Source organism: Podarcis raffonei, chromosome 5, assembly GCF_027172205.1.
Source record: "Podarcis raffonei isolate rPodRaf1 chromosome 5, rPodRaf1.pri, whole genome shotgun sequence".
NCBI classification, from domain to species: Eukaryota; Metazoa; Chordata; class Lepidosauria; order Squamata; family Lacertidae; genus Podarcis; species Podarcis raffonei.
In genome coordinates this window covers 3263598-3286606 of record NC_070606.1, presented here as the reverse complement: position 1 = coordinate 3286606, position 23009 = coordinate 3263598, and the positions used below count along the sequence as shown (strand labels likewise).

The 23009-nt window shown below is 42.9% G+C and overlaps 2 protein-coding genes across 3 annotated transcripts; both read left to right on the top strand.

Moving 5' to 3' along the window:
- Positions 1–516: 516 nt before the first annotated feature.
- Positions 517–8316, top strand: UPK3A (uroplakin 3A). Its single transcript, XM_053387411.1, has 6 exons — positions 517–607; positions 3108–3266; positions 3601–3880; positions 5327–5409; positions 6284–6416; positions 6837–8316. Exons 1-6 carry the CDS (start codon positions 553–555, stop codon positions 6949–6951), a joined length of 825 nt encoding a protein of 274 aa, XP_053243386.1. The 5' UTR covers positions 517–552; the 3' UTR covers positions 6952–8316.
- A 2857-nt stretch (positions 8317–11173) lies between these two features.
- On the top strand, positions 11174–19356 carry LOC128413535 (uncharacterized). 2 transcript variants are annotated; one of them, XM_053387595.1, is made up of 5 exons: positions 11179–11341; positions 13684–13839; positions 16063–16300; positions 17621–17700; positions 18684–19356. In XM_053387595.1, exons 1-5 carry the CDS (start codon positions 11260–11262, stop codon positions 18818–18820), a joined length of 693 nt encoding a protein of 230 aa, XP_053243570.1. In that variant the 5' UTR covers positions 11179–11259; the 3' UTR covers positions 18821–19356. The 2 variants fall into 2 exon arrangements, with proteins under 2 accessions (XP_053243572.1, XP_053243570.1); XM_053387597.1 differs by lacking the exon at positions 13684–13839 and having other exon boundaries at positions 11174–11341.
- The last annotated feature ends 3653 nt before the right edge of the window (positions 19357–23009 follow it).

The following is a 23009-nucleotide window of genomic DNA, read 5'->3' as shown; positions in this document are numbered from 1 at the left end:
CCAACACGGCTGGGGGTCACGGTTGCCGTGGGCTGGAGGGCACCAGGTTGGGGAAGGCCAGTCTCTTGGCCACTCTAATAAAGTTTCTAACAATGTGCTATTGTTATTACAGGTGCCATTCAGGCATGTAATATACATACATACTTTCCTTTCTTATTGCAAAACATCCTGTGCAAGAGGTTTTACTTTTAACTTCAGAATAAGCTGCTGCTTCCTTGGGAAAACTATGAGTAAATTCCAGTAACAACTGGCAACACAGCAAACTTTAAAAATGAGACCTTGCTAAAACTGTGACAGAAGGACTGCAGTCTGCTTCTACTGGGTGAGGCAGGCACAGCTCCCCCCCCCAACAGATTAGATGCAGATGATAATGTGTGTTTGGGGCAGGGATGAGAAAGGGTGCCTGAAAGGGAGCTGAATGTGAGCCGCTGATTGGTGGAACAGAGCAATTAGTGGAAGGTGTAGAACCATTGATATAGTTAGTGCAAGCTGTGGAGCTGGCATTTGTGAGCTGGGGCTGCCGGTAGCAGGGGCTTCCTCTACTGTCTGATTATGTGGGCTTTCTGGCTGCAGCTGATTTTTTGCTGTTTGTGGCAGCTGTGCATAGGTAAGTCATTGGAATCAGGAGTGGCGCTTGCTTTAACCTGTTCCCTAATACTGTTTATGCTACACAACTGGGCTGAAAGGTTCTTCATGGAAACTCCTCCCCACGGGAGAAATTTTCTTTTTCTGTGATTCAAAGTAGAAGACTCTTCCTTCTTTATTTTTAGGAAATACTTTTCAGGCATGGCACTCTAATGTAATCTTAAGCATATATTGCATTGGAAGCAAGCCCATTAAGTTCAATGGAACTTGCTTTCAAATGTGCATGTCTGGTACTGACAATTTCCCCTTTGTTTCAAAAAGTAACCCGAGTGCCTTGATTGCTCCTCACTGCAAGGTCCCAGAGCATCAAGCGCCTTAAAGGGGGACCATAATAGAGCAACTTGGTCAGTGTTAATCTCTCTGCCGCACTGTATGTGCTGCTGTACTGAGTGCAATTATTACATATCCAATGACAATACTTTATAATAGTCTTCCTAAACTCAAAAAGATACTAAAGTAGATACAATATACTTGGGTAAGCCAATATCTGTTTAAATTTCATTACTCTTCCTTCCACATGGTTTATTAATTAACACATAGATGTTAAGAGTAATTTTTCATAGCTGTGTGTTGTTGACAATTCAAGTCTTGCATCACTAATCATATTTGCCCGTGGCTTTGAACAACGTAACACCAATTGTGTTAATTCTGGCCTTGAATGTTTGAACAACTAAGTACCACAACAATTATTAGCAGCATAAACTGTTGCAGCAACTTCTGGTAGTGGTGATGCTCTTCAGTTCAACATCAAGAGTGCAAAGCAGAGGAGGGTATTATTTTCTCTGTTAAGGGAGAAACTTTTGCCAATATCCTGAAAATCACCTGGAGACCTAACTCTCAAACATCTGTGGATAGCAACAACTAAAGAGCTTTCTCCCCTGCTCCCTCCCAAATAGGTTGCTGGGGGGGGGAATATTTGAAGGGGACTGGAAAAATGAGGCACAGATTTTTGTGTGAAATGGCTTGTTAGCTTGGTCATGGGACCAATTGCAAATCCCTAGGCTCAATCTGTTTGTTATGCTCACCTAGTTGGTGGACCTTGGGATCCTACAAATCTAAAGCCTGGCCACCTCTGCAATAAAAACATAGATAGGGCTTGTGTGTCTGTGGTTTTTATAGGCAAAATCTTTAGGATAAGCAGACCCTGTCGATGTATTACACTACTAACATATAGCAGCCATCTTCTTATCTGGTTCCCGGATTGGTTGCTGGGGGGGCCCTGTAAATTTGCATAGGATTGGGTATTTACTGGTAGCAGCTGCTGTAAGGATTTGGAAGTGCTAAAGATGACCAAAGATCAATGTAATAACTGTTAAAGGAACAGGAACATATGACCTATGGGCAAGGTGTGCTGCAGTTGTAATGTCCCTGACCTCTGTAACTTTGGATGTAGTTAGCTTGCTGTTTGTGGAAATGGAAAGGAGAACCACTCTCTTTTCTGTATTAAGGGCAGAAAGAAGCTTAGTGCAGATGATAGTGCTTGTGAATATTCAAATCACTTCACATATGTTTTGTAATCCTTACATAACTCCTGTAAAGCAAATTAGTATTGTCATCCAAATACTGCAGATGGGACAGTGACAGACTAATTTAAGGCTGTGCTATATTTTGTTAAATATATAGACTAGTCATACAGTGTTTGTTAAAGTCTATACCACTCACACACTGGTTTGCAAGCACATTTAAGTCCCAAACAAATCCCTTAATCTGGTCAGTTTAAAACAATAAAAACAATAAATCCAATTATAAAGTAAAAACAAAACTAGCAAAGCAGAGTAAACCAGCAAAACATAATTTTTAAATGGCATAAAAACAGCTAGTGAATTATTTGATGCAAGAGTCTAAGAAAGAGTCTAAGAGTCTAAGAAAGAAAGCAAATGGCCACATCCATTGTAATTTAAACAGCCTGTGAAAAATTAAAGGTCTTCACCTGGTTCCTCAAGAGACCACAGTGAGTGTGCAGGTGTGCATCTCGTGAGAGAGCATTCCACAAAAGAGGCACCAGCAAGGCCCCCTCCTTTGTTAGGCAACAGGTAGAAACGGAGAAGTTCCTATAGAGGTAAAAAACTGACTGGAGAATCTCCTTGCTTCTAACTCAGCCACTTAGGCTGTGGCAAAATGCATCCTCACGGGTGTCATTCCCTTAGTCTTGATAGCATCAGGCATGGGTCTTCAACTGGTAGGTCAGGACCCACTGCTGAGTCACCGTCTGCTCTGATGTGGGTTGCCATAGCAACACTGCCACCATAAAAATATATGGTTTTAAAGTAGAAGTGGGGTGCATGCTTGGGCTAAAGAACAGAACAGAAAGGTTCAAGACAGACACATGACAACATTACGAGACTGTATATATACCCCTCTCCCTAAGTTCAAAGAGTACAACAGCTTCTTGTTTGAGCCTGGGAGGCTGAGTGATTGACTGTTTCAAAATTAATAGCAAGTAATTTTCCTTCTTACTCTAGAAGGCCAGACTCTGGGACCACAAATTGCAAACCCCAAATTTGCCACAAACAATCCCACCCTCACAACGGTTGCTTTAGAGAAGCCCTTCTGTGTGTTTGATGGCTCGATGTTGAAAGGAGCAGCCTATGAAGTATACCTGTATGTCATGAAGGACTCTGGTAAGTGGGTGCTTATTGTGTCTTTCCTTGATCAAGGGGGGGTCCCCAAAAGCTGATATTATATTGTTTGGAACTGGAGTAAACCTGTCCCTGTCACAGGCTCCTATACAGAAGCAATTATAGATAGCAGTTTCCACTTGGATGGCAAAGTTTGGAATGGGGAGTGGAGAATGGGTAGACAGTCATTTTGGCAAATGGCCACTGGCCATTCTCCTGCAGAGACACAAGAAAAAACACTGCTAACAGTTACTTAAATAAATATGCTAATAGTGCTGGTGAGTGCCATGTACAAACTGTCATGTAAACTTTTTGCATGTGTCCATTTCTGCTGCAGCAAGTACGTCAGGTTCCTTTGTTATGGACAATAGCAGTAAACCTCTCGATGCAACTTTCCAACAAACCAGCGGAGGACAAAGTGGGCCTTACAAAGCTGCGGTCTTTAATGTTCCAAACTGTGCGTCGCTTCCCAAGCTGTCTGATGCTGTGGACGCCACCAAAGCACCTGCCATCATCTCTCAGTATCTGGTCAGAGTTGGTGATGATGCCACTTGTTTGTATGACCCAAATTTTCTAGATGCTTGTAATCCGCCTCTCTCCCAAGACACTGCCTACAGGTATGCATTTCTCCCAAGAAAGTTTTTAAAACGTAAGTGCTCAGGCTAATCTGAAAGGGACAGAACACCCTCTATCCAATTGAATGGTGGCATAATTATAAGTCTTCCTGGAATTAAGATCAGCATCCAAATCCTTCCCCAGGTATTCCCACAAAGTGAAATTGGGTGGTTGATGGTTGGAGGGGGAGGTTGAGACTCCTCAGTGTAGTGCCCAGCTTGGAAAATGAGCTTTTTCAGGAAGCCAGTTAGAACACATTTGCTGAGGCTTTTGGTGGCTTTTATTCTTATTGTCTTGCTGTTGCTTCTTTTAATTTGGTTGTTTTAAAGTATTCTACAGAGATTCCAGGGCAGTAAAAATTCAATATAATCTCTTAAGTGCAGCAGTAGAAATAAGGTAATGAACTACAAGACTATTAAGCAAAACAGAGGTCATAAAACCAATGTCTTGGCCAATGCTGAAAAGATTGAGAAACATCAGTGCCTCCCTGGGGAGGGAATTCCAAAGCTGGGGCACCACCACAGAAAAGGCCCCCTCTCCTTTGCAAACCTCTTTTGCTCCCAAGTCAGCAGTATTGTTCCTGCTGCTGCTTTATGTTTGTGCAAGCTGCTTTTAAATACCCAAAACAGCATACAAATTTAAAATAATCCAGCTGACCTGCACTTAGCTGTGACTGCAGCAAGTCTCTTCCCAAGGACTCTGGAGCCTCACTGCAGTCCCTTGGCAGCCCTCTGAGTCACTTGCCATAGCCTGAGGTAGATCAGCAAAACATGCGTACAGTATGCGCCAAGACTCCAAAGCAGATTTTTATTAGTTGGCTTCATTCAGAATACTCCTTGCAAAATGTAGGGAGGGCTACAGCACCCAGCAGAAACGCTCTGCTTTTAGAGGCCTTTTTAAAAAAATGGAGTTGCATTCAGGAAGCAGGATCAGGAGAGTTCCCTCTTCCACTGTCCACATGCTTAGTATACTAATCCTAGATTAAATATTCAGTAGAGACCAAAGTGTCGGAATTTGGGTCTCTGCCACAAACAGCTGCAAAGCCGTCATGGAAGGGCATTGATCTAAAGCAGAAGACAGGAGGAAGGGTGCCTGTGCAGGCTTCTCCACTTGCTGCTTTATGCCTTCAAGCTCCCTTAGCTCAGCAGGGACTCAGGTGTGTTTTCTGGGCGAAGGTGGCTGGGGCAAGGGGGTGGCAGGGGGTGGGGAAGGCAAGAAAGCCTGGGAGGAACCATCTTGAGATCTCTTTCAAGCAGAGATCCAGATTCTCAAGCCAGGCCTTAATAATAAGTCTAGCAGCTCGCCAACTGCCTTAATAGGTTATTGCTTATGCCTGAACTGTAGCCTCCACTGAGGATTCTGCAGGTAAGAGGCCAGGGTTTTGGTGCGTTAAGATGTTGTCTTCTGTTATCGGAACAGTAAAGCCTTTTCCGCATTCTTGCTCCCAGGTTTAAATACGTCCTTGTAGACAATACAGCAGGTGTCATGAAAGACCAAACTCCCTGGTCTCAACCAATCAAAACCAGAAAGTGTAAGTATTATTATGAGGGGTTTTTTGGGGGGGGGGAGTAAACTGTATGCTGAGACCCCTCTAATCCCTGGATCCAGCAAGTATTAAAATTTAACCAAGGCTTCTAATTCTTGGAATAGGCAGGCCAGCTTCCTGCTGAGGTGATAGCCTGGGTGATGAGCCATTCAGGGGACAAAGGAAGGGGCTCTGTGGGAGATGGCAAATGGAACTCACAGAAAGTGAGAAGGACAAAAACCAGAGTTGAGAGCAGAGTTTGGCAGTAATGTGATCTAGAAGTAAAGCAGTAAGCTAGAGAGAGAGTCAGAACAATACCTGAGAGCAAGGCATGATTTCTGTTTGAATCCAAGGCTGTAGCTAAGGAAGAAACAAGACCCTTTTGGAGTGGTGATGCTGCGAACCCCTCAATCGTAGGTTCAGGTTGTACATATGTGTAAATAAACCATACATCATAAAGATTCCACAGTCTCGTCTGTCCCTCATTCCAAACAGAAACACGAACCCTGGGTGAGCACCTGCAACCCCTGGAATCTGGCACTGCTCAGAGATTGGGGTGGCATGCAACAGTATGTTTCATGGGAGTGGCATTTCTTGTTTGGCTGTCCAGTATTGTTATACCAAATCCTCCTGTTAAAAGCAACAAACTACCAGTTGCCAAGTGCTCTTTCATTGTAGGGTTGCCATACGCCTGGAATTTTGTGGACATACCTGGAATACTGCAGTCAGAAGCAGCATCCAGGTAGAAATCGGCTAAATGTCTGGGAAAATCAACAACTTCTGCCCGGATTCTCACTGTTTGAAATATGGCAACCCTACTTCATTGTCCCATCTAAATAGGTTGTGCAGAAGGCTGACATCACTCCACTTCCTCTTCTAGTGAAATGGTCCTCCACCATTGATACCTGGCCAGGTCGCAGAAGTGGTGGAATGATAGTCATAACTTCCATCCTGAGTGTGCTGATGTTCACCCTCGTGGCTGGATTTCTTGCTGCTACTCTTCTGACTGTAACGTGAGTTTCTTTTGTGCTCTGCTTTGTCTCTACCCATTATTAAGGTTCAGATCTAATCAACATCTCCCAATAGAACCCCTTCAGAGCTTCATGCACATGGGAAGGAAACCCAAAAGGTTTTGCTGCAGAAAAATACTGCCCTAGATGTAGCCTTATAGCACCATTAAGAGAGCAGCTCTGGAAGGTGATTGAGGTGGCTTTCTGTTTCAGTTGCTTAAGTGTCGCTTGAGCTATCATGAACTTGTCCTAATCAGTTGGCGTAAATAGGGCTGGCTTGCATATGCATTAAATTCATCTTGCTTCACATTATGCTTTTCAGTGAAGTTGGTTTAAAATGTAAGTGAGCTGGTGATCAAGAGGTTGCGTGATGTGAACCCCTCCCTCCTTCCTTCCTTCCTTCCTTCTCTCTTTCTTTCCCAGGGCATCAGAAGAGACTCCCACTGAGATGAGATATGAATCCCAAACAACCCAACAGACTTCTCCAAGAGTGCTAGAAACTTCTGAGTCAGAACTAGAAGTTGCTTCCACCCACTAAATATAGTCTTCAAGTCAGAAAAGGTGGCAAACCAGCTGTGGATGTCCTTTCAATGCTCCCAGATACTTGAATACAAAGTCTGGCTACAAAACTGCACATCTTTAAAAAACTGTGACCCCGTGTGACTAGTCCCATGCATAGAACAGGAATATTCATGAACTTATCTCCAATTCTCAAGCAGCGATGAACTTAATTATATGGCTTTTTTAAGTTTAAAAGGGGACCTTTTCTGGGTGGGGAGTCCAAAATAATATTCTAACATTAATTGCTTGAATGACTTCTTAACTTTGAGCAATGGGCTATAAGTCCTTTTTACTGAAGTTGGGGGTAGGCCATATGATGTTTTCTAGTATTTCTGACTACAACTCCCATTAGCCCCATCCGACATAGCCAGTGGCCAGGGATTATGGGAGTTGTAGTTCTAAACATCTGAAAGACACCAAACTGGCTGCCTTGATTTAAGTGATATAGCCTGGGTCATTTAGCATGTGTGGTTTTTATAAAGCAATCATTTGATTTGTGGAAATTGATTGTAGTAGAGTACAAATTTAAACTTCTGAAGGTATCATAATTGATGCTGTATTTCAGTTCCAATTTAAAAGAAGAGAATAATTAGAAGCGTAATTAGAGTCAGCGTGGCCGAGTGGGGAGGGGAATGGCAGAGGAAACTGGTTACAAATCTGAAAATTGTTGTGGCTGCTTAAGCTCTGTCTTAGGGTGAAACTGAGCAACATTTATACATAGAATTGCATGGGAAACCACATTCCAGAATGCTCATTTGTTTAATGTACATCATGACATTACTGAAAATCTTCCTGCGCTTGGAACAATAGGGCATCGGATTAAGCATTCTTGACCTTGTTCTGACGCGATACTCCTCTAATAACACAATCTGCGGTGTTTTCACGCAGCAAGAGTTGCCGAGTATGATTTTTGCTGGCCCTGTTGTCAGTCTAATCTACATCAGACCTAATGAAGGGCATCCCAAAAAAGTTTTTTGTTGACTTGGCTGAGGGATGGGGAGTTTGTGGCCTCCAACTCTACTTGGATTCCAGCTCCCATCAGTCCCAGGCAGTGTGGGCAATGGATGGTGGGAGTTGTAGTTTAGTAACAGCTAGTGTAGGATTGACCACTTGATTTGTAAAGTGATATTGTAACTAAAAATCTCAATCCAGATACTTTAAGCTTAAGCTTTTTTTTTTTAATGTTGTTGGCTGATTGCATGATTCATAAGTGTTGTGGTAAAAACTGAAAGATACTTTGAAGTTCTGGAGCATGAGTATACAAGCTGTGAAACCGGGAGCTGAAGAATGGTAAAACGCTGCTTGAACAGAGTTTAACGGTGCTCCATAGTTGTAACTTGCCCAGCCCCAGTCACCGTGTCTTGTTTCAGACTGCAGATGAAGCTATTTGCACTTATATTTGCCCAATAGCCTGGTTCATATGTACAGTATTGAGAAACTGTCTTTCCCATTATAAGTGAGACTTAGACTCACATGGTTCACCATTGCAGGAAACTGTGGCTTAATAAACATGCTGGGATCTTTGGGCTTCTTCACATTAACGATAGTTTAAGCAACCCACAGCCGTCAGATGTCATGGGCAACTGTGAACAGTTTAAAATGGGAAGCAGAAGCTTTACATTTCCTCCTTTCAGGTGTGCAGGCCTATAGCTCTTAAGTATTCGATCCTATGTTGTTCATTAAGAGAAGAAATGTAACTTGGTTCTTTCTGGTATGTTGCACTTCTGAGTTAAATGAACAGAAATGTGTGTAATTTTTTGAGAATAAACAATCCAGAGGAACGCATTGTGTTTCCTGCCCACAACTTGCCTTGAAGAAGTCAAAAGCTCTGCATGTTTCAATGTCTCTCTCCTCTCCTCTCAGCTGTGTTTGCCATTCACAGTGCTTTACTCCCTTGTGGTCAATTTGATATTATCATGGGTCCTGCCTAGGGGGCTGTGGGAAGGACCGTGCTATTCAGATGGCAGGTTGAGGACTGCGTTACAAAGGCATGCTGAAAACTGAAAACTAACACAGCAGGCCAAGGGAAGGGCTAGGCTTGAACTCCTGGATTTCTCCTGCTGGATGACTGTGGCCGTATTTTACATGGAGGAAGGGTGTTATAATGTCATAATCATGTCAGTTGACTAGCAGGTGGGTTGTCCCCCCACCTGTCAACGTTGCCCACAAGGTGGGAACAGATAAGGATCTGGCCCACTGAGCCAAAACAGAACCCCACCCCTGTGGTAAATCAAGTTTCTCTTGATTTGATTACCACTAGCTTTCTCTAGCCAGCTTGCATGCTCCTCATGCCATTGAGATGAGAAGGCTCTGGAACATGGGCAAGAACCACCTTGTACTCAAATATGATGTAGTTAAAGATTATAGGTCATCAAAGCATGTAGCTGAACCTGTTTGCAGAGGTCATGAACTTTGAAACAGAATGAAAGGCAGGGACAGTGGTGAAGGGATAGGACCGGACAAGACTGACCTTTCCGCTGTCAGAAACCAAAGCAAAAGAATCTCAGGCTGCAGGCACACCATACATTTCAAGCACATTTAAAACAGATGGCTTCCGACTCAGAATCCCAGGCTCCCCAAACAATTTCCAGGTTGGAGGAGGCTGTGAAGCCAAGAGGGGTATAAATAACTAGGTCATACTAGGACACATGGCATCCTTAGGTGCCTAGTAGAGGTGGACAAGTTACTGCTGTGGCAAAACAGGGACAAGTTCTAACCCTCTGCAACAAAGAGTAGTGCTTCTGTGAGATCCATGCTTTGTTCTTGGGAGGAGTTGCTACTATTTGGAAGACCCCATTAGCACTATTTTTGAGTCAAGGGCTTAGCCACACTTCCTCTTTCCCCCTGGGGAAAATTGCTCTTTAGCACTTATTTGGAGCAAATGGCTTGTTGGGTTTTCTGTGGGTTGCAGTTTCTTCCGATTTAGAGCTGAACAGTGGGTTTCCCCTGAGAATAGGTGGTTTTCCAGGTCAGGGGTGGGGCAGAGAGAGTGCTCTTCAGCCTCCGCACTCATCCAGCCCTCACCGCTGACAGGCAGGCACTTGTGAGCTGGGCAAGGTGGGACATGAAGGGTGAAGAACCTTTTCCTCACTGCCACAGCCTGGCAGGGCGCTATGGGGATCTTGGGGGGGCTGGTTTGCGCCTCCCATATTGTGTGCCCGGGGTCACGGCCCCCCTGGCTCCCCCACACTTCACCCTGGGAGTGCGGCAAGGAGAAAACTGCTCAGCCCCATGCTTTTTAGGCACAGGACAAGCGGAAGTGAGGATGAGCCCAAATACAACAGAAAAAATACATACCTGCAGATCTATCGAATTCCCAAAGACTACATATGCTGTTTTTGCATGGAAGGGTACATTTACAGTAGAAAGTTAACTTTTTTGAAAAATAGAAATGATAATAATTTTATTAGTTTATTAATTGATTTTTACATAAGTCTCAAAGTGATTTACAATAAAAATAACTAAAATAGGTTCAAAAGAAATACAGAGAAAATGAAGGATCAGTTTTAAAACAATAGAAAATGAACACCGAAGGCAGAGATGAGTACGTAGGTGGGTTTTCCATCCAGCTGGAAAAGGTTGTTGAAACAAAAATGTCTTCAGTTGTATCTCAAAATTATGATGCCCCAAAAACAGGGGCAGCCGCAGCCCTCTTCTAAGTTGCTGTAGTGCAGGCTTCTTAGCGTTAAGGACTTCAGGGAGAAACCCTCCTGCTGAATGCCCTGAGCTACCAGGGATGGAAGGGGGAAGGTGGTCTCTCAAGTTACCTTGATCACATAATGTGTATGTTATTTATTTTCTACAGTCTACCCCACATTAACAACATTAACTCCAGGCACAGACAGATGACTTTGGAACCTCTCACACACTAACAAGTTTTTTTTAATATCTGAAGCTGTATGTAAATGTTAAATATTACCATGGGTATGCTCCTGATATTCTTCTGAAAGAATGGACTCCATTAGGAATATAAAAAGAAAACTATCTTGTTTCAGCCCAGTTCTCATAATAATTTTTTTTTAACATTCCTGTAAGTGCTTTTATAGGTAAGTATGCAGTTCCCAATACGTTAAGGACTGTGTTCTTGCATAAGTGTCCTGCTTGTGCAGCACCTGATTATCTTGTTTTCCTTGTTTTTCTGGCCCATTTCATGCTTACAAAAGAATGGGCTGCCCATCCACACCGCCCGCCCCCCGCCCACCTGGCCGAAGCAGAAAACTTGCCGTTCGATCAACTGTCCTTTCAGTTGGCCACTTGGTTAAGTCTTGGGTGCTAGCTGTACAACATGAAGCTGAGTTTGCTCTTGTGTTTGCTTGGCAGTTTGGGATCTGGATGGGCTGTTCTAGTGGAAGACCTGGAAAAAATCAGTAAGTATTACCTTCTTGCTTGAGCAGGAATAGGTTGCCAAAGCGTTGAAGTGTAGAGCTTGGTCTGGATGGCAGGAACATAAAAGCCCACTGTCGTCTCAGTACATAAATTTATATTGATGAAGTTCCATATATTTGGGTGATGTTTTATGGCAAATAACTGTTCATATTAAATAACAGTTTATGTTCTACACTACACATATTATTTGCTTGCAAAATATTTAATCCATAATTTTTTGTCATCATGATCTGATTCTGCTGATACTTTCCGACTTTCTCTTCCACTGTTGTTGTTTTCTTCCCTTGGGAGAGTCCTGTACCTTTAAAAGCTGTGTGACAAGTAAAAATTCAGATACTTAAGCTTTCCCCATTATTACAACTGGATGCCCCCAAAGAGCTGAATTTCTGCTTCTCACGCAGATGTTAAAAGCATAATAACTTTGCTTCAATGTTTTTTTCTTGGCAACCTTACAATAAATCCATCCTTGTCATAAAGAAATTTACTTTTATGTACAGTTCCAAGCAGCACTTCAGAAAACAAAGAATCACAACTAATAATTCAGTGGAGTTGCATTGTATATGTCTGAGAAAGAACTGAAACCTTCAAGGCTATAACTGATTATCGCCGAGAAATAACAAATGACTAGAAAGCCTCATGACATGAGTAGAAAGCTAGAAAGGACATCTGTATGTTAAAGCAATAATGGAGAAATCATTTTGCTTGTGATATATTTTCAGAGATATAAATAGAGCAACGTAAGATACATTTCATATGAAGCTGTTAGGGAAGAAACTAAATAAGCTTTATGTTCCCTGCCACTGTTTGCAGAATTACATCAGAGAAGCTGCAATGTTAACAACATCATATTTCAATTATTCTTGCAATGCTGTATGCAAAACATGTTTCGCTGCTGTAATGATCTCTTGAGAAAGGTAGCAGCGGCTGGGCCTGGATGGCTAAAGGGCAAACATGCTGATGGGCAGCTAATGAGTTTTTCAGGTTATTGTTTTTAGGTTGTTTGCTGAGATTAAAAAACACATTTGAATAGAGATGGATTATTATGATAAACTGATAGGGTGAAAAGCTTCCTTCTTCTCTGTGTCCAAAGTAGGGTTACTGCCTTTTTGACTGGCCCTCCGCCTGTGCAGACTGAAGTTTGATGTTTCCTTGCCTTACGCCAGCACCTCAGATCCGTCTCTCTGGCCCTTCGGACTCTCCCTGGCTTGTGTCCCTCCTCAGCCACACACCCTCTCTCAGAAGGCCTCATCCCTCAATGACTGCTTCAAACTCTACTTCAGTGTTTTTGCCTGCCTGGAAGGTCTCCTCGGAGTATGGCAACATTCACATTCAGGGGTCACTTTTGCCCCTGGCCCTGCCTACCATTAGCATGTGGCCTCCAGAAGCCTCTCTGGAAGAGAATGTGGCCTCTGGCGGGAAAACATTCCCTACTTCTGACCTATATACACTGAAGAGCTCCAGTTCTTTGAAACTCCACCCCCATTTGTGCGTCTATCTATCTATCTATCATCTATCTATCTATCTATCTTTTTTGAAGGGTATAATCCTTCTAGCTATCTTTGAGTATTAAATGAGTTCTTTTTCACTAGGGAGCAGTTTAGTCTTCAGTAGCATAATTCTTTCATAGAGAAAAATTTAAACCACTTAGGCAACTCAACTGAAGGAATTAGTCTTCTTTTATTACTTAGAACCATGTGTGCGCAGTTTCTCATCACTTGAGAATGGCAGCTAAACTGAGCTGGTTCTACCAAAAAGCCCTGCATTTGAAATAAGCCAAAACCTGGCTGATGGTTCATTCAGACACAGCTGTCACGATTGAGGGCTGTGCTCATGAAGTGATGGACCTGCATGCCTGAGCCAGCCCACTGCAGCATCTCACTGGGCCTGCAATTTGAAACAGCACAACACATTCAGCTATTGAATATTGTTGAGTGTGTGTGGAGAAAATTTGGCACATGGTATGGCATTCTGCAGCAGCTGCCATCAAGCATTTTGTACAACAGCTTCTGAATAGGAGCAGCCTATGTCAGTGCTGTAGACTTGGGACTTTCAGAAGCAGTACCACTGAAAGTTTCACAATAATTCTTGCCCCCTTCTGACTGGGAGAAGATGGAGCTGGTTTAAAAGTAGGAGCCTGCTCTGAACATAGCAATAAATGTCTGTTTATGTCTTTGCCCTTAGTGATGGCTATCTGCAAGTTTGGGGGGTGTGATTCAAGCAAAGGCACTTTGAAAAGTGCACATTATTCAATTGACAGGGTTTGCGAGAAATTAGCCATCCCATGGAACAATACCATGTGGTTACTTTTCATTTTGTTTTTCAGCACTGGATTTTTTCCCTAACAACAGCATGCTTTTAACAACCTACATGAGCACCTACTTTCTTGTCAATATCCCAAAGTGTGTTACCACCGCAAAGTTTACTCCAGCCACAGTGAGAATAGCTGTAGCTCAGCTTCCTGACTCGTCCACTTTGCCAGGTATGGGACTTATGTATGTATGTGTGTGCATGTAACATTTGATGCAGCCATGCAGGAATGAGCGGGATCCTGTCTGAGAGATTTCGTTACTCTAATCCAGATATGGAGAACTGTGGCCCTCTAGATTTTGTTGGGCTCCACTTCCTATCAGCCCCAGTAGGCAGGAATGATGGGCATTATAGTTCAACAACATTTGGAAGGCCAAAGGGTAGCCCCCCTTGGTTTAATAATTGTTTCCCTTCTATTAAAAGTCTCTCATGTTTCTCCAGAGGACAAACCTCAGCATTCTACTTTGAGCAGAAGTCAGTAGCTGAGAGGATGGTCTGTTGCAGCTGTCTTCCAGAAGTGATGAACCTGCGGCTGTGTGAATTTTAAAAACTTATTTCCACACAGCTCCCATGCAACCCCCCTCAAGGGCATTTAAATGCCGAGTGCCTGAAACATAGGGAAAAACATTAACATTCATATCCATTTATATCCCAAGTGCTCAGTATACGATTTTCAAAACCAGGTTTTAAAACTGCAGTCCAGCCTGAGAAAGGTTAAAATAACAAGAGTCACCAGCAGGTGTGACCTGAGAGGGGGGCAGATGTTTTCCTTATCCTTCATACATCAGTCTGGTGGCACCACACAGACAAGCAAAACTTGCTGATCAAGAACTGAAGATAAAAACTACAGCATTTCTGTTCCACGTTTTGCTTCATTCCTTTTCCATTAATGTACGTCTCAGCTGGACTTTCCAGTCCCAATCCCTCTTGCTTTGAAATGGCCAACAGAATACTTGGACAATTTTTCAGGGACTCCTTCATAACGTAGAGAATTAGCGACTGAGTGCTGTAATCTTTTTCTCTTTTCCTTATCTGGACATGCAATAAGAGTGTTTGAGGAAAGAAAAATACAACATATTTTATGCTTCCTTATCTGTCCATCTCACAATATTAAAACTGTAAATGAGAACGATTTTCTGTCATTTAGCCAAGCCGTAGACTTGAGCAATGGAAACTGGGGAAATGATGGGCTCTTTGCTACTGGAAAGGGCTCCCCAAGGATGTTATGCTATGCTGTGGCGTATTTATGTACAGTATTTTGACCCAGAGGCACCCAAAGCGCTAACCAGCATAACAGTACAAAGTGGGAGGGTGGGGAGTACAATAAATACAACTGGGTTTGACGGTTGGCCTGTATTACAAAGGAAGGTGGTCATATATTCAAGAAAATGAATAGGTCCTGGATCACGTTTTAGTCCCCCTAAGCTCTTGGGCCATGTTGTTCTGTTTGCTTGGATTTACAGATATAGAGGGGCACAGAGAGGTGCACACAATCATTCCCCCTCCCCTCCATTAAGCTGAAGAATTTAGCAGAATGATGAGTCTAGTCTTCTCTCTACTTCTTGGCTTTATATAATCCTTGAAATGTCTTTACCTGACACTATTTTGGATGACAAGAATTTGGAGCTCATGATTGCTAGTGCCTGTCCCTCAAGTGTCCCATTTTAAGAGGGACATACCAGATCACAGAAGCCAATCCCAGCTTCTGTTTGGATCCCGGAAGCACTGGCGGAGGAAGAGGAGTGTGGGGGGAGTGCACCCCCATGGCAGCTCCATCCCGGTGGGGTGCCATCATGGCTGACCCCCGCTAGGTGCCACGCTCCAGCAGGTGGTATGCCATGCTCCCAGGACACATGCCATGCCACCGCCTGCTCTCCGCCCCCTGGTACCGGAGCATGAAGCTCTGCCACTGCCCAGAAGGTCCTGTTTTTTCATCTGGTGCGAGTCCAGAGTGCTGGACCACTTCTGGTGTGATCCTGCTAATGAGTGCCAGAGTGCCGGAAAAGAAGAAGGCGCGTCCCTCCTGATGTCCCAATTTTGGGAACAAAAATTTGGAGGGTATGGAAATAGCATGTAGTATTCTTTCTCATTTCTACCAGTGCAGGCTTCCAAGAAGAAGGGATTTCATTTTTCAGTGATCCATTTTTGAAAAAGGAAAGAGAGAGGCCCCTCAAACAGAGAAATCCAGCATGTCAAGAAGAAGGCTGGGCTAGCTTTTTATGCATGCATAGAAAGTTTATTCTTGTTTCCATATCAAAGATGCAATCCCTCACCTGCCATCTGAACAGGTGCCATCCCAGAAGAGCTGTAGCATTTTCTGTTTCTACATGTTGTGCTGTACTGATGAAATATGTTTGTGATTATCATATTATGGGCTGTTCTTCATCTTTTGAAGGTGTGACAGATACTGAACAGATTGAAAATCTCCGTAAGACACCTCAAGCCACTCTTTATTTTGCTGGTGAATTCAAGAGTGTCTCCTGTGAAGTAACTAGGGACATTGTGGTACTGGATTTAGATAACAGCCAATATGAGCTCATGACAGTCGTAGGCTACCAGGTGGGATCAGAATTTTGCCGTCAAACTAAAGGTCCCTTCTGCAATCAAGCCCTCAAGCCATCCACATTTTATAGGTAACTATGAACACTGATTGCACCTGATTGCACTGATTGAACTATGATGTACCTCTGACTTTTTAAAAATAATGTATATTTTATTTACAGACCATGCACTAATTTTAGAGGCTAAACATCTGTACTTTTCAGATGGTTACTGGTGTATGCTGGGCTGCAACCAGGCAGGGGTGGAACTGAGGTTGTAGCATTCTTAAATGGAAAACAGAACACTGCAAACATCAAGCTTGTGTTTAAAATAGTTTACAATCAGCAGGAGAAAAACCTGTCACAAGGAACCTTGCCTTTGGAATGCTCTCAGGATAGGCACACAATATTCTGGTTCTCAGTGAATGGGATCCGTACCATTTGAGAATACAGAGGGGGCTCCTTATGTCTGAATTCTCCGTATATACACATGGAGAATTAGCATGATGATGGGGCAAAAGCTAGGCTCCCCTGGTTTTTTATATATGGAAGAAATCTTTTTATAGGGAGAAGAATTTTAATACAATCTGGAGTGGCATAGTCCACACAGGTTTACCACTTAAATAAAATTAGGCTGCTTGTGGGGTAGGAGAAACTCCTCATCCTTTGCTTATCTATTAACGATAGATCTTTTGGGTTTAACTAGTACCATACAAATGATAATTTTGTCCTATTATGTATGAATGTGGTTGGCAGTGCGTCAGTGTTGGTTTAGCAGACCAAAACTTGAATCCACTGCCTCTGGCAATAGACTACAGAGGAGCGGCACTGACCTGTTTCCTCCAGTATCCTTTTCAGGGCATTTAAAAAAAAAGAAAATTACTATATTCTTCTTCTTTCAGTATTAACTTTTTATTGGTTTTCTGATTATCCAAAATGTACGGAATCAATTACAAAACGTTTTGTTACATACCAACAAAACAGAACAAAATATAACATTTAAAATGGATCTTGAGAGAGTTTTATAAGAAAAGTAAGGTTTTCAGTTCAAAAATAGTAGAAGAGACAGGTTGAACCAGGTAAGTGATTTTGGTTGTTATCAATAACTTTATGATGTTTGCGCACTTTTAATTATGGCCATTATTTGCCCACCACCTGCATTTATTTTCCAAGATAAAAGCAAAAGTACATAGCACCAGTATTCTAAAAAGGCAACATTCCCCCCAGGGCAATACCAAATTTTAATAATAGAAGCTAAGACTATGGATTCAGGATGGTGGGTCGAACATTCCTATTTAACACGTTAAAACATGGGACAAAGACTACACTGAGATTGTCTCCAGTTCTATTTTCATACTTGATATTTTAAAGTGCATATGAATTTTCCCTGGCCTTTTAATCTCTATTTTCTAGGGTGAACTACTTTTTCTTGGATGGCAAGTCTACAATAAGAGCTCATACAGATTGGTCAACAGCAATACAGACCAAAAATGGTGAGTTTCAGAAATGAATAGATATATCCTAGAATGTAACACATTGCCCAGTTAAAAAATATCTGTGCAGTTAAGGACAGATATGGTAGCAGAAAATATTCACCTACTTGGTATGTGAAATATTTTGAATCTGGGTTTTCCACTGCTGCGTAACCTAAGTGGCTATTGATGTACGGATGCCACCCACTGTGTGAAAATAAAAATAGATACACTTGTGAGTTGTGAACAAGCGGAACCTTAAAGTCTATCCACTTTTATTATGACAATAGATTCCATACACTAGAGTCCACTTCACAGGTGCACATGTAGGCCAGACTAAAAATTCTTAGACTATGCCACAATACACTTTGCTTCCCCCACCCCCCAAAAATCTAACACAACTTTGGAACAACTTTGCTGGGGTTAGTTTTTTCTGACATGGAGAAGTTGGTACTCTTCCTCCTGACCTCTAGTTCTCTGTGTGGAAGGAATGTTCTTTCTGTAGGAAGGAGTGTTCAGTCACGTGGGACCACACTGACACTCTGCCACCTTGTTGATTCAATAGGAATATGTTGTGTGTATACTCGTGTTATACAAGTCCTGCCTGAATACCTCAGTGCGATATTTTAAGTTGTTATACATAAGTATAAAGTACTTCCTTAGTAGGGATATAAAATGGACTTTGACCCAATCTGTCTTGATTGCTTTAATTCATGGGTAGGCAAACTAAGGCCTGGGGGCCAGATTCGGCCCAATCGCCTTCTCAATCCGGCCCGTGGATGGTCCGGGAATCAGCTTGTTTTTACATGAGTAGAATGTGTCCTTTTATTTAAAATGCATCTCTGGGTTATTTGTGGGGCATAGGAATTCGTTCATTCCCTCCCCCCAAAAAATATAGTCTGGCCCCCCCAGAAGATCTGAGGGACAGTGGACCAGCCCCCTGCTGAAAAAATTTGCTGACCCCTGTGTTTAATTCTTGAACCCGTTTTCCTTTTGCATTCCAGTGACAAACTATGAAACTGCTGATGTGATGTTTGAGCGAGCCGGAGGAATGATAGTAATCACCATTCTGGTCTCGGTTGGTGGGGCTGTCCTAGTGGTTGCCTTAATTGTTGCAGTAGCTCTTTCAAATAAGAAATAGCGAGCAGGCAACTCAGCGCTTCCTTTCTTCTGGAACAGCGGCAACAACAGCTATGAATCAACTGCAGGATTTTTCCAGAGAATCAAAGAATGTACTTTAGTAACATGTTTTCAGTCAAAGAACAAGCATTCTGAAGAATGAGAGTATCTTAAAAATGTTTTGGGGTGGTTTTTTTTGGTAGAATTTAACCTACAACGACTGCAGAATTTATGCTGTTTATCTGGCCTCTTCCCACAGTATGTTTTTAAAGTCTATATATCTGAAAATGAGATTGTGGTTCCCTGTATGTTCATTGGTGACAAACCTTTGTTGTCGCCGCATAATGTATGAAATGCTGCTAAGATGAGTCTGAATCATAATAACAATTTCAATGTCTTTAGCGTGGGGAATGGAAGTTCCAGAGAATTAAGAGGAGGGAAAACTCTTAAAGTGACACCTTTAACTGGACCAACTTCTACAAAGGTGCATATGCAAATTTTAATGCTTTATTCTTCATTATTCCTGCCTGCCTGAAAAAGAATACATCTGCAAAACCCAAAGGCAGCTTGCTATTTTCACATTTATACAAGTGCACTTTTGGACAGGCTTGGTCTACTTTCTGTGCTCTGTTACTATAAAATAAAAATGATCAAACGTTGTACAGTCCTAAATGCTCCAATGTCATGTAATACAAAATGAGACTCACAAAAACGCTTTTGTAATCATTGTGTCCAAATTGAAGAAATGATAAATTGTTAATCTTTGTGTCTTCTTTGTCTTTTAGTTTCTGATTGTATGCTACAATGCATGCTGGTTTATAGTAGTAGTAGAAATAAATAAATAAATGAATGCATGAATGCATGAATACTGCAGGGTTTATATTGCAAAATCTATGCATATCCATTTAGAAGTAAGCCCCATGGAGTTCAGTCAGGCTTATTCCAAGATTGCAGTTTTAGTCATCCTACTGGCTAAGTGTAGTTTGGGTGATTAGTGTGCCAGCCCCATTTAGACCCTTCTGATCCGCTCCCAGATGTTTGAACCCCTCTTTTTCTAATCCCTTTAACGTGTGAACAACTTATTGTGAAGTAGCAATACAGGAGGGTGTACCTTACTTCTTTATTGTTTACTCACATTGTATACAAAATGCTGCTGCTCTCCCAAAAGAAGGACCATGTTGAGCAAAATCGGGTGATATTTCCATTGTTCCTCTCAAGACATAAGGTATCCTTAGTATTATCTCATCACCAAGTACAGCTCACTGCAGCTAGACAGGCAGCTAGAATAAGGAGGAGATTCTATAGCTAAGAGCCAAACTCAGTGTGACATTGGGGATCTGCTGCATTTTTAAACAAAATGGAAGCAGAACTATGGAGGGGGGAGGTCAGATCATGATGCCACCCCCAAAGCTGCTATTTCATAGAATCATTTATTTGTGCATGTGTGTTTTCCCCTATAGGGCAAACAACCTGATGGTGTGATTTTAATTGGGAACATGGCACTAGGAAAGGATTAAACTTCTCCGCCAGAAGCACTGTCCCACTTCATTTGCCCCTCTCCCCTTAACTGCTATTGAGGGTTTTTTTTAAAAAAAGAATAGGGAGATCTGATCTCCTCCTGACACTACTTGTACTTTTTTAAAGTCTGGAACGGATTAATCCATTTTGCATTACTTTCTATGGGAAAGCGCGCCTTGGTTTTAGAACGCTTTGGAAGTTGAACGGACTTCCAGAACGGATTAAGTTTGAGAATCAAGGTACCACTGTACTTGAAATATGGGAGATATGAATACAGTAATAGCAGCAGTGAACATTTTGTTTGGTTAAAGTTTTTTTTAAAAAACTGTTTCCCTTTTTGATTGTGGTGCCATTCCATTATAAGCAAAGGGGGAAACTGGCAGATGGCGCCACCTAGAGTAAGCGCAAAATATGGACAAATAATGTGGCAAAAATAAGTCATGACATTTTGTTCAAGTAAAGTCATAGCAGAGCTCACTGTGTGAGGAAAAGGGTTTATATATTGAAGAGAGACTCCTGAAACACAAGACTTCCATCCCCCCTCCACTTTCTCTCTTTTCTTTCTTTCTCTTCCTACCGACTCACCTTTTCTTTGTTTTCTTCTTTCCCTTTCTTTGTTGTTTGGTTGTGTAGTGAGGCCCCAGGGCCCCCAGTTCCCTCTGAAATAAACACACATTGGGTTAATTGGGATAAATTAGGCTACAACTTTATTGGTTACAGATGTGAGCGGTTTGGCTTAGGCATTTGGGTGAAGCCAGACTATATCCTGACTCCTGACCGTCTGCAGGAAGTCTCTGGTCAACCACCGACAGGGGGAGTCCTATGATATACATCAATGAAGAGCACCCCCAGGGTCACCGATGGGGCCGTGGCAGGGCCCTAGCCCAGGCTTCGGACAGGATCCACACCCCTGGATCCCTTTAACGCGATACCCTTAACATGGAGGGGCAGGCCAGAGGCAACAACAACCGCCCCTCCCATGACAAGGCTTACAAAGTTGTGACGTTTGCTACAAGGCAGGCGAAAACCAAATGGCTGTTGCCAATTTGCCAAGTGGAAAAATTCCTCCCTGGCCCCCACAACCAGGCGGCCAACATTAGTCATAGCAAGACCACAATCAAGGAATGCATAAAAAAGAGGGTGGGCGGGCTGGGAGACCCGAGAAGAAGGCGAAGAGGTTGCCCCCCCCCAGCTGCACTGCATTGGCCACGCCCCCAGCTAACCCAATTGGTCAGCCAGGGGGCGTGACGTGGCTGGGAGCCCTAATGACGTGGGTGGCATCCCTCTGCCCCCTGCCGGGTCAGAGTGAGGTCCCGGCTGCCCGCCCACAACTCCACCCCCCCAGGGAAGGGGAGTGGCTTTCTAGGTAGGTCTGGGCTTCAGTCTGGCATGAATGTAAGTAGAATATATAACAAAGTAAAGGCCCTTCCAGTCGTCCTTTTATTGAACATTCCTCATTACAAAACATGCTAATGGTGTGTTCAGGACAATGTCATAGCTTTAAGAAATACGGTTTATTCACCTGTTTACACCTTGTCTTCATGGAGGGAGTCCAGATCTGTCTTTCTTCCCACTTCTTCTTCCCAGCAACACTTGCTGTGGAAACCAAGCCTTAGGAGGAATGGTGGAAGGAGCTGGTATGTTAAGCCAGGAAAAGAGGAGGCTGAGAGGAGATATGATAACCATCTTCAAACATCTTAAGGGCTGACACGTGGAAGGGGGAACATGCTTGTTTTATCCTGCTCTAGAGGGTAGGACTTGAACCAATGGCTTCCGACTAAACATACAGAACCAAAGGAGATTCTGACTAAACAAGAAAATCTTTCTGACAGTAAGAGCTGTTTGACAGTGGAACTGTCTCCCTCGGGAGGTTGTTAACTCTCCTTCCTTGGAGGTTTTTAAGCAGAGGTTGGATGGCCATCTGTCAAGGATGCTTTAACTGAGATTTCTGCATTGCAGGGGGCTGGACTAGATGACCCTTGGGTCCCTTCCAACGCCACAATTCTATGATTCTAAGCCTCTCCTCCTGTCACCTCACACCCAGTGACCCTGGCAACCTTCCAAATCTCCAGTCTCTGTTCACACCTCAGGGCAAGGAAGAAGTTTCTCTCAATGGCCCTGTATTGTTTCTCAATGGCCCTAGCTTGGCCAGGTCATTTTGCATAGGCTTTAATAAAGATTTAATTTACAAATTACAAATTTGCAAATTAATTCTTTTACGTTTACAAATTTAATAACAACAATAACAACAACATTATTATTGGTAGTAGCAGTAGTAGTAGTGACCACCTCCCAAGGAAAAGCTGGCTCTGAAGGTGCCACTGTGCAATTACAAATTCCAGGGGATTAATTAGGACTATGCCTGAGAGTTGGCCCCACTGAACTCAGAGGGACTTATTAGTTCTGGGTTACTGAGCCCCACCCTCAAGTCATAAAATACTGTCCCATGTTTACAAGGTTTTGTACTCTCATATATGAGAAGCGTTGTTCTCCAAGGGTGGCGTGCTGGGCTGGCTCTCCCTGACTCTCCCGTTTCCTAGCCCGGAGTCTCAGGCCGCCGGATTTCTTGGAGGAGAGACTTCCGTTGGGAAGGCCTCGTGTTCTTATATAGCTTTCTGGATGTCCCATGATCATATAGATTGTTGTAAACAAAATCTGCCCTTATTGCCTTATGGGGGACACAAGAGCCCTTA

Excerpts from the sequence above, each read along its gene's own strand:
- UPK3A (XM_053387411.1), top strand. The coding sequence starts at position 553 with ATGTGGGCTTTCTGGCTGCAGCTGATTTTTTGCTGTTTGTGGCAGCTG. Across the intron at positions 3,267-3,600 it reads GTATGTCATGAAGGACTCTG|CAAGTACGTCAGGTTCCTTT; the intron begins GTAAGTGGGTGC and ends TTTCTGCTGCAG. Across the intron at positions 3,881-5,326 it reads TCCCAAGACACTGCCTACAG|GTTTAAATACGTCCTTGTAG; the intron begins GTATGCATTTCT and ends TCTTGCTCCCAG.
- LOC128413535 (XM_053387595.1), top strand. The coding sequence starts at position 11,260 with ATGAAGCTGAGTTTGCTCTTGTGTTTGCTTGGCAGTTTGGGATCTGGA. Across the intron at positions 16,301-17,620 it reads AAGCCATCCACATTTTATAG|GGTGAACTACTTTTTCTTGG; the intron begins GTAACTATGAAC and ends TCTATTTTCTAG. Across the intron at positions 17,701-18,683 it reads AGCAATACAGACCAAAAATG|TGACAAACTATGAAACTGCT; the intron begins GTGAGTTTCAGA and ends TTTGCATTCCAG.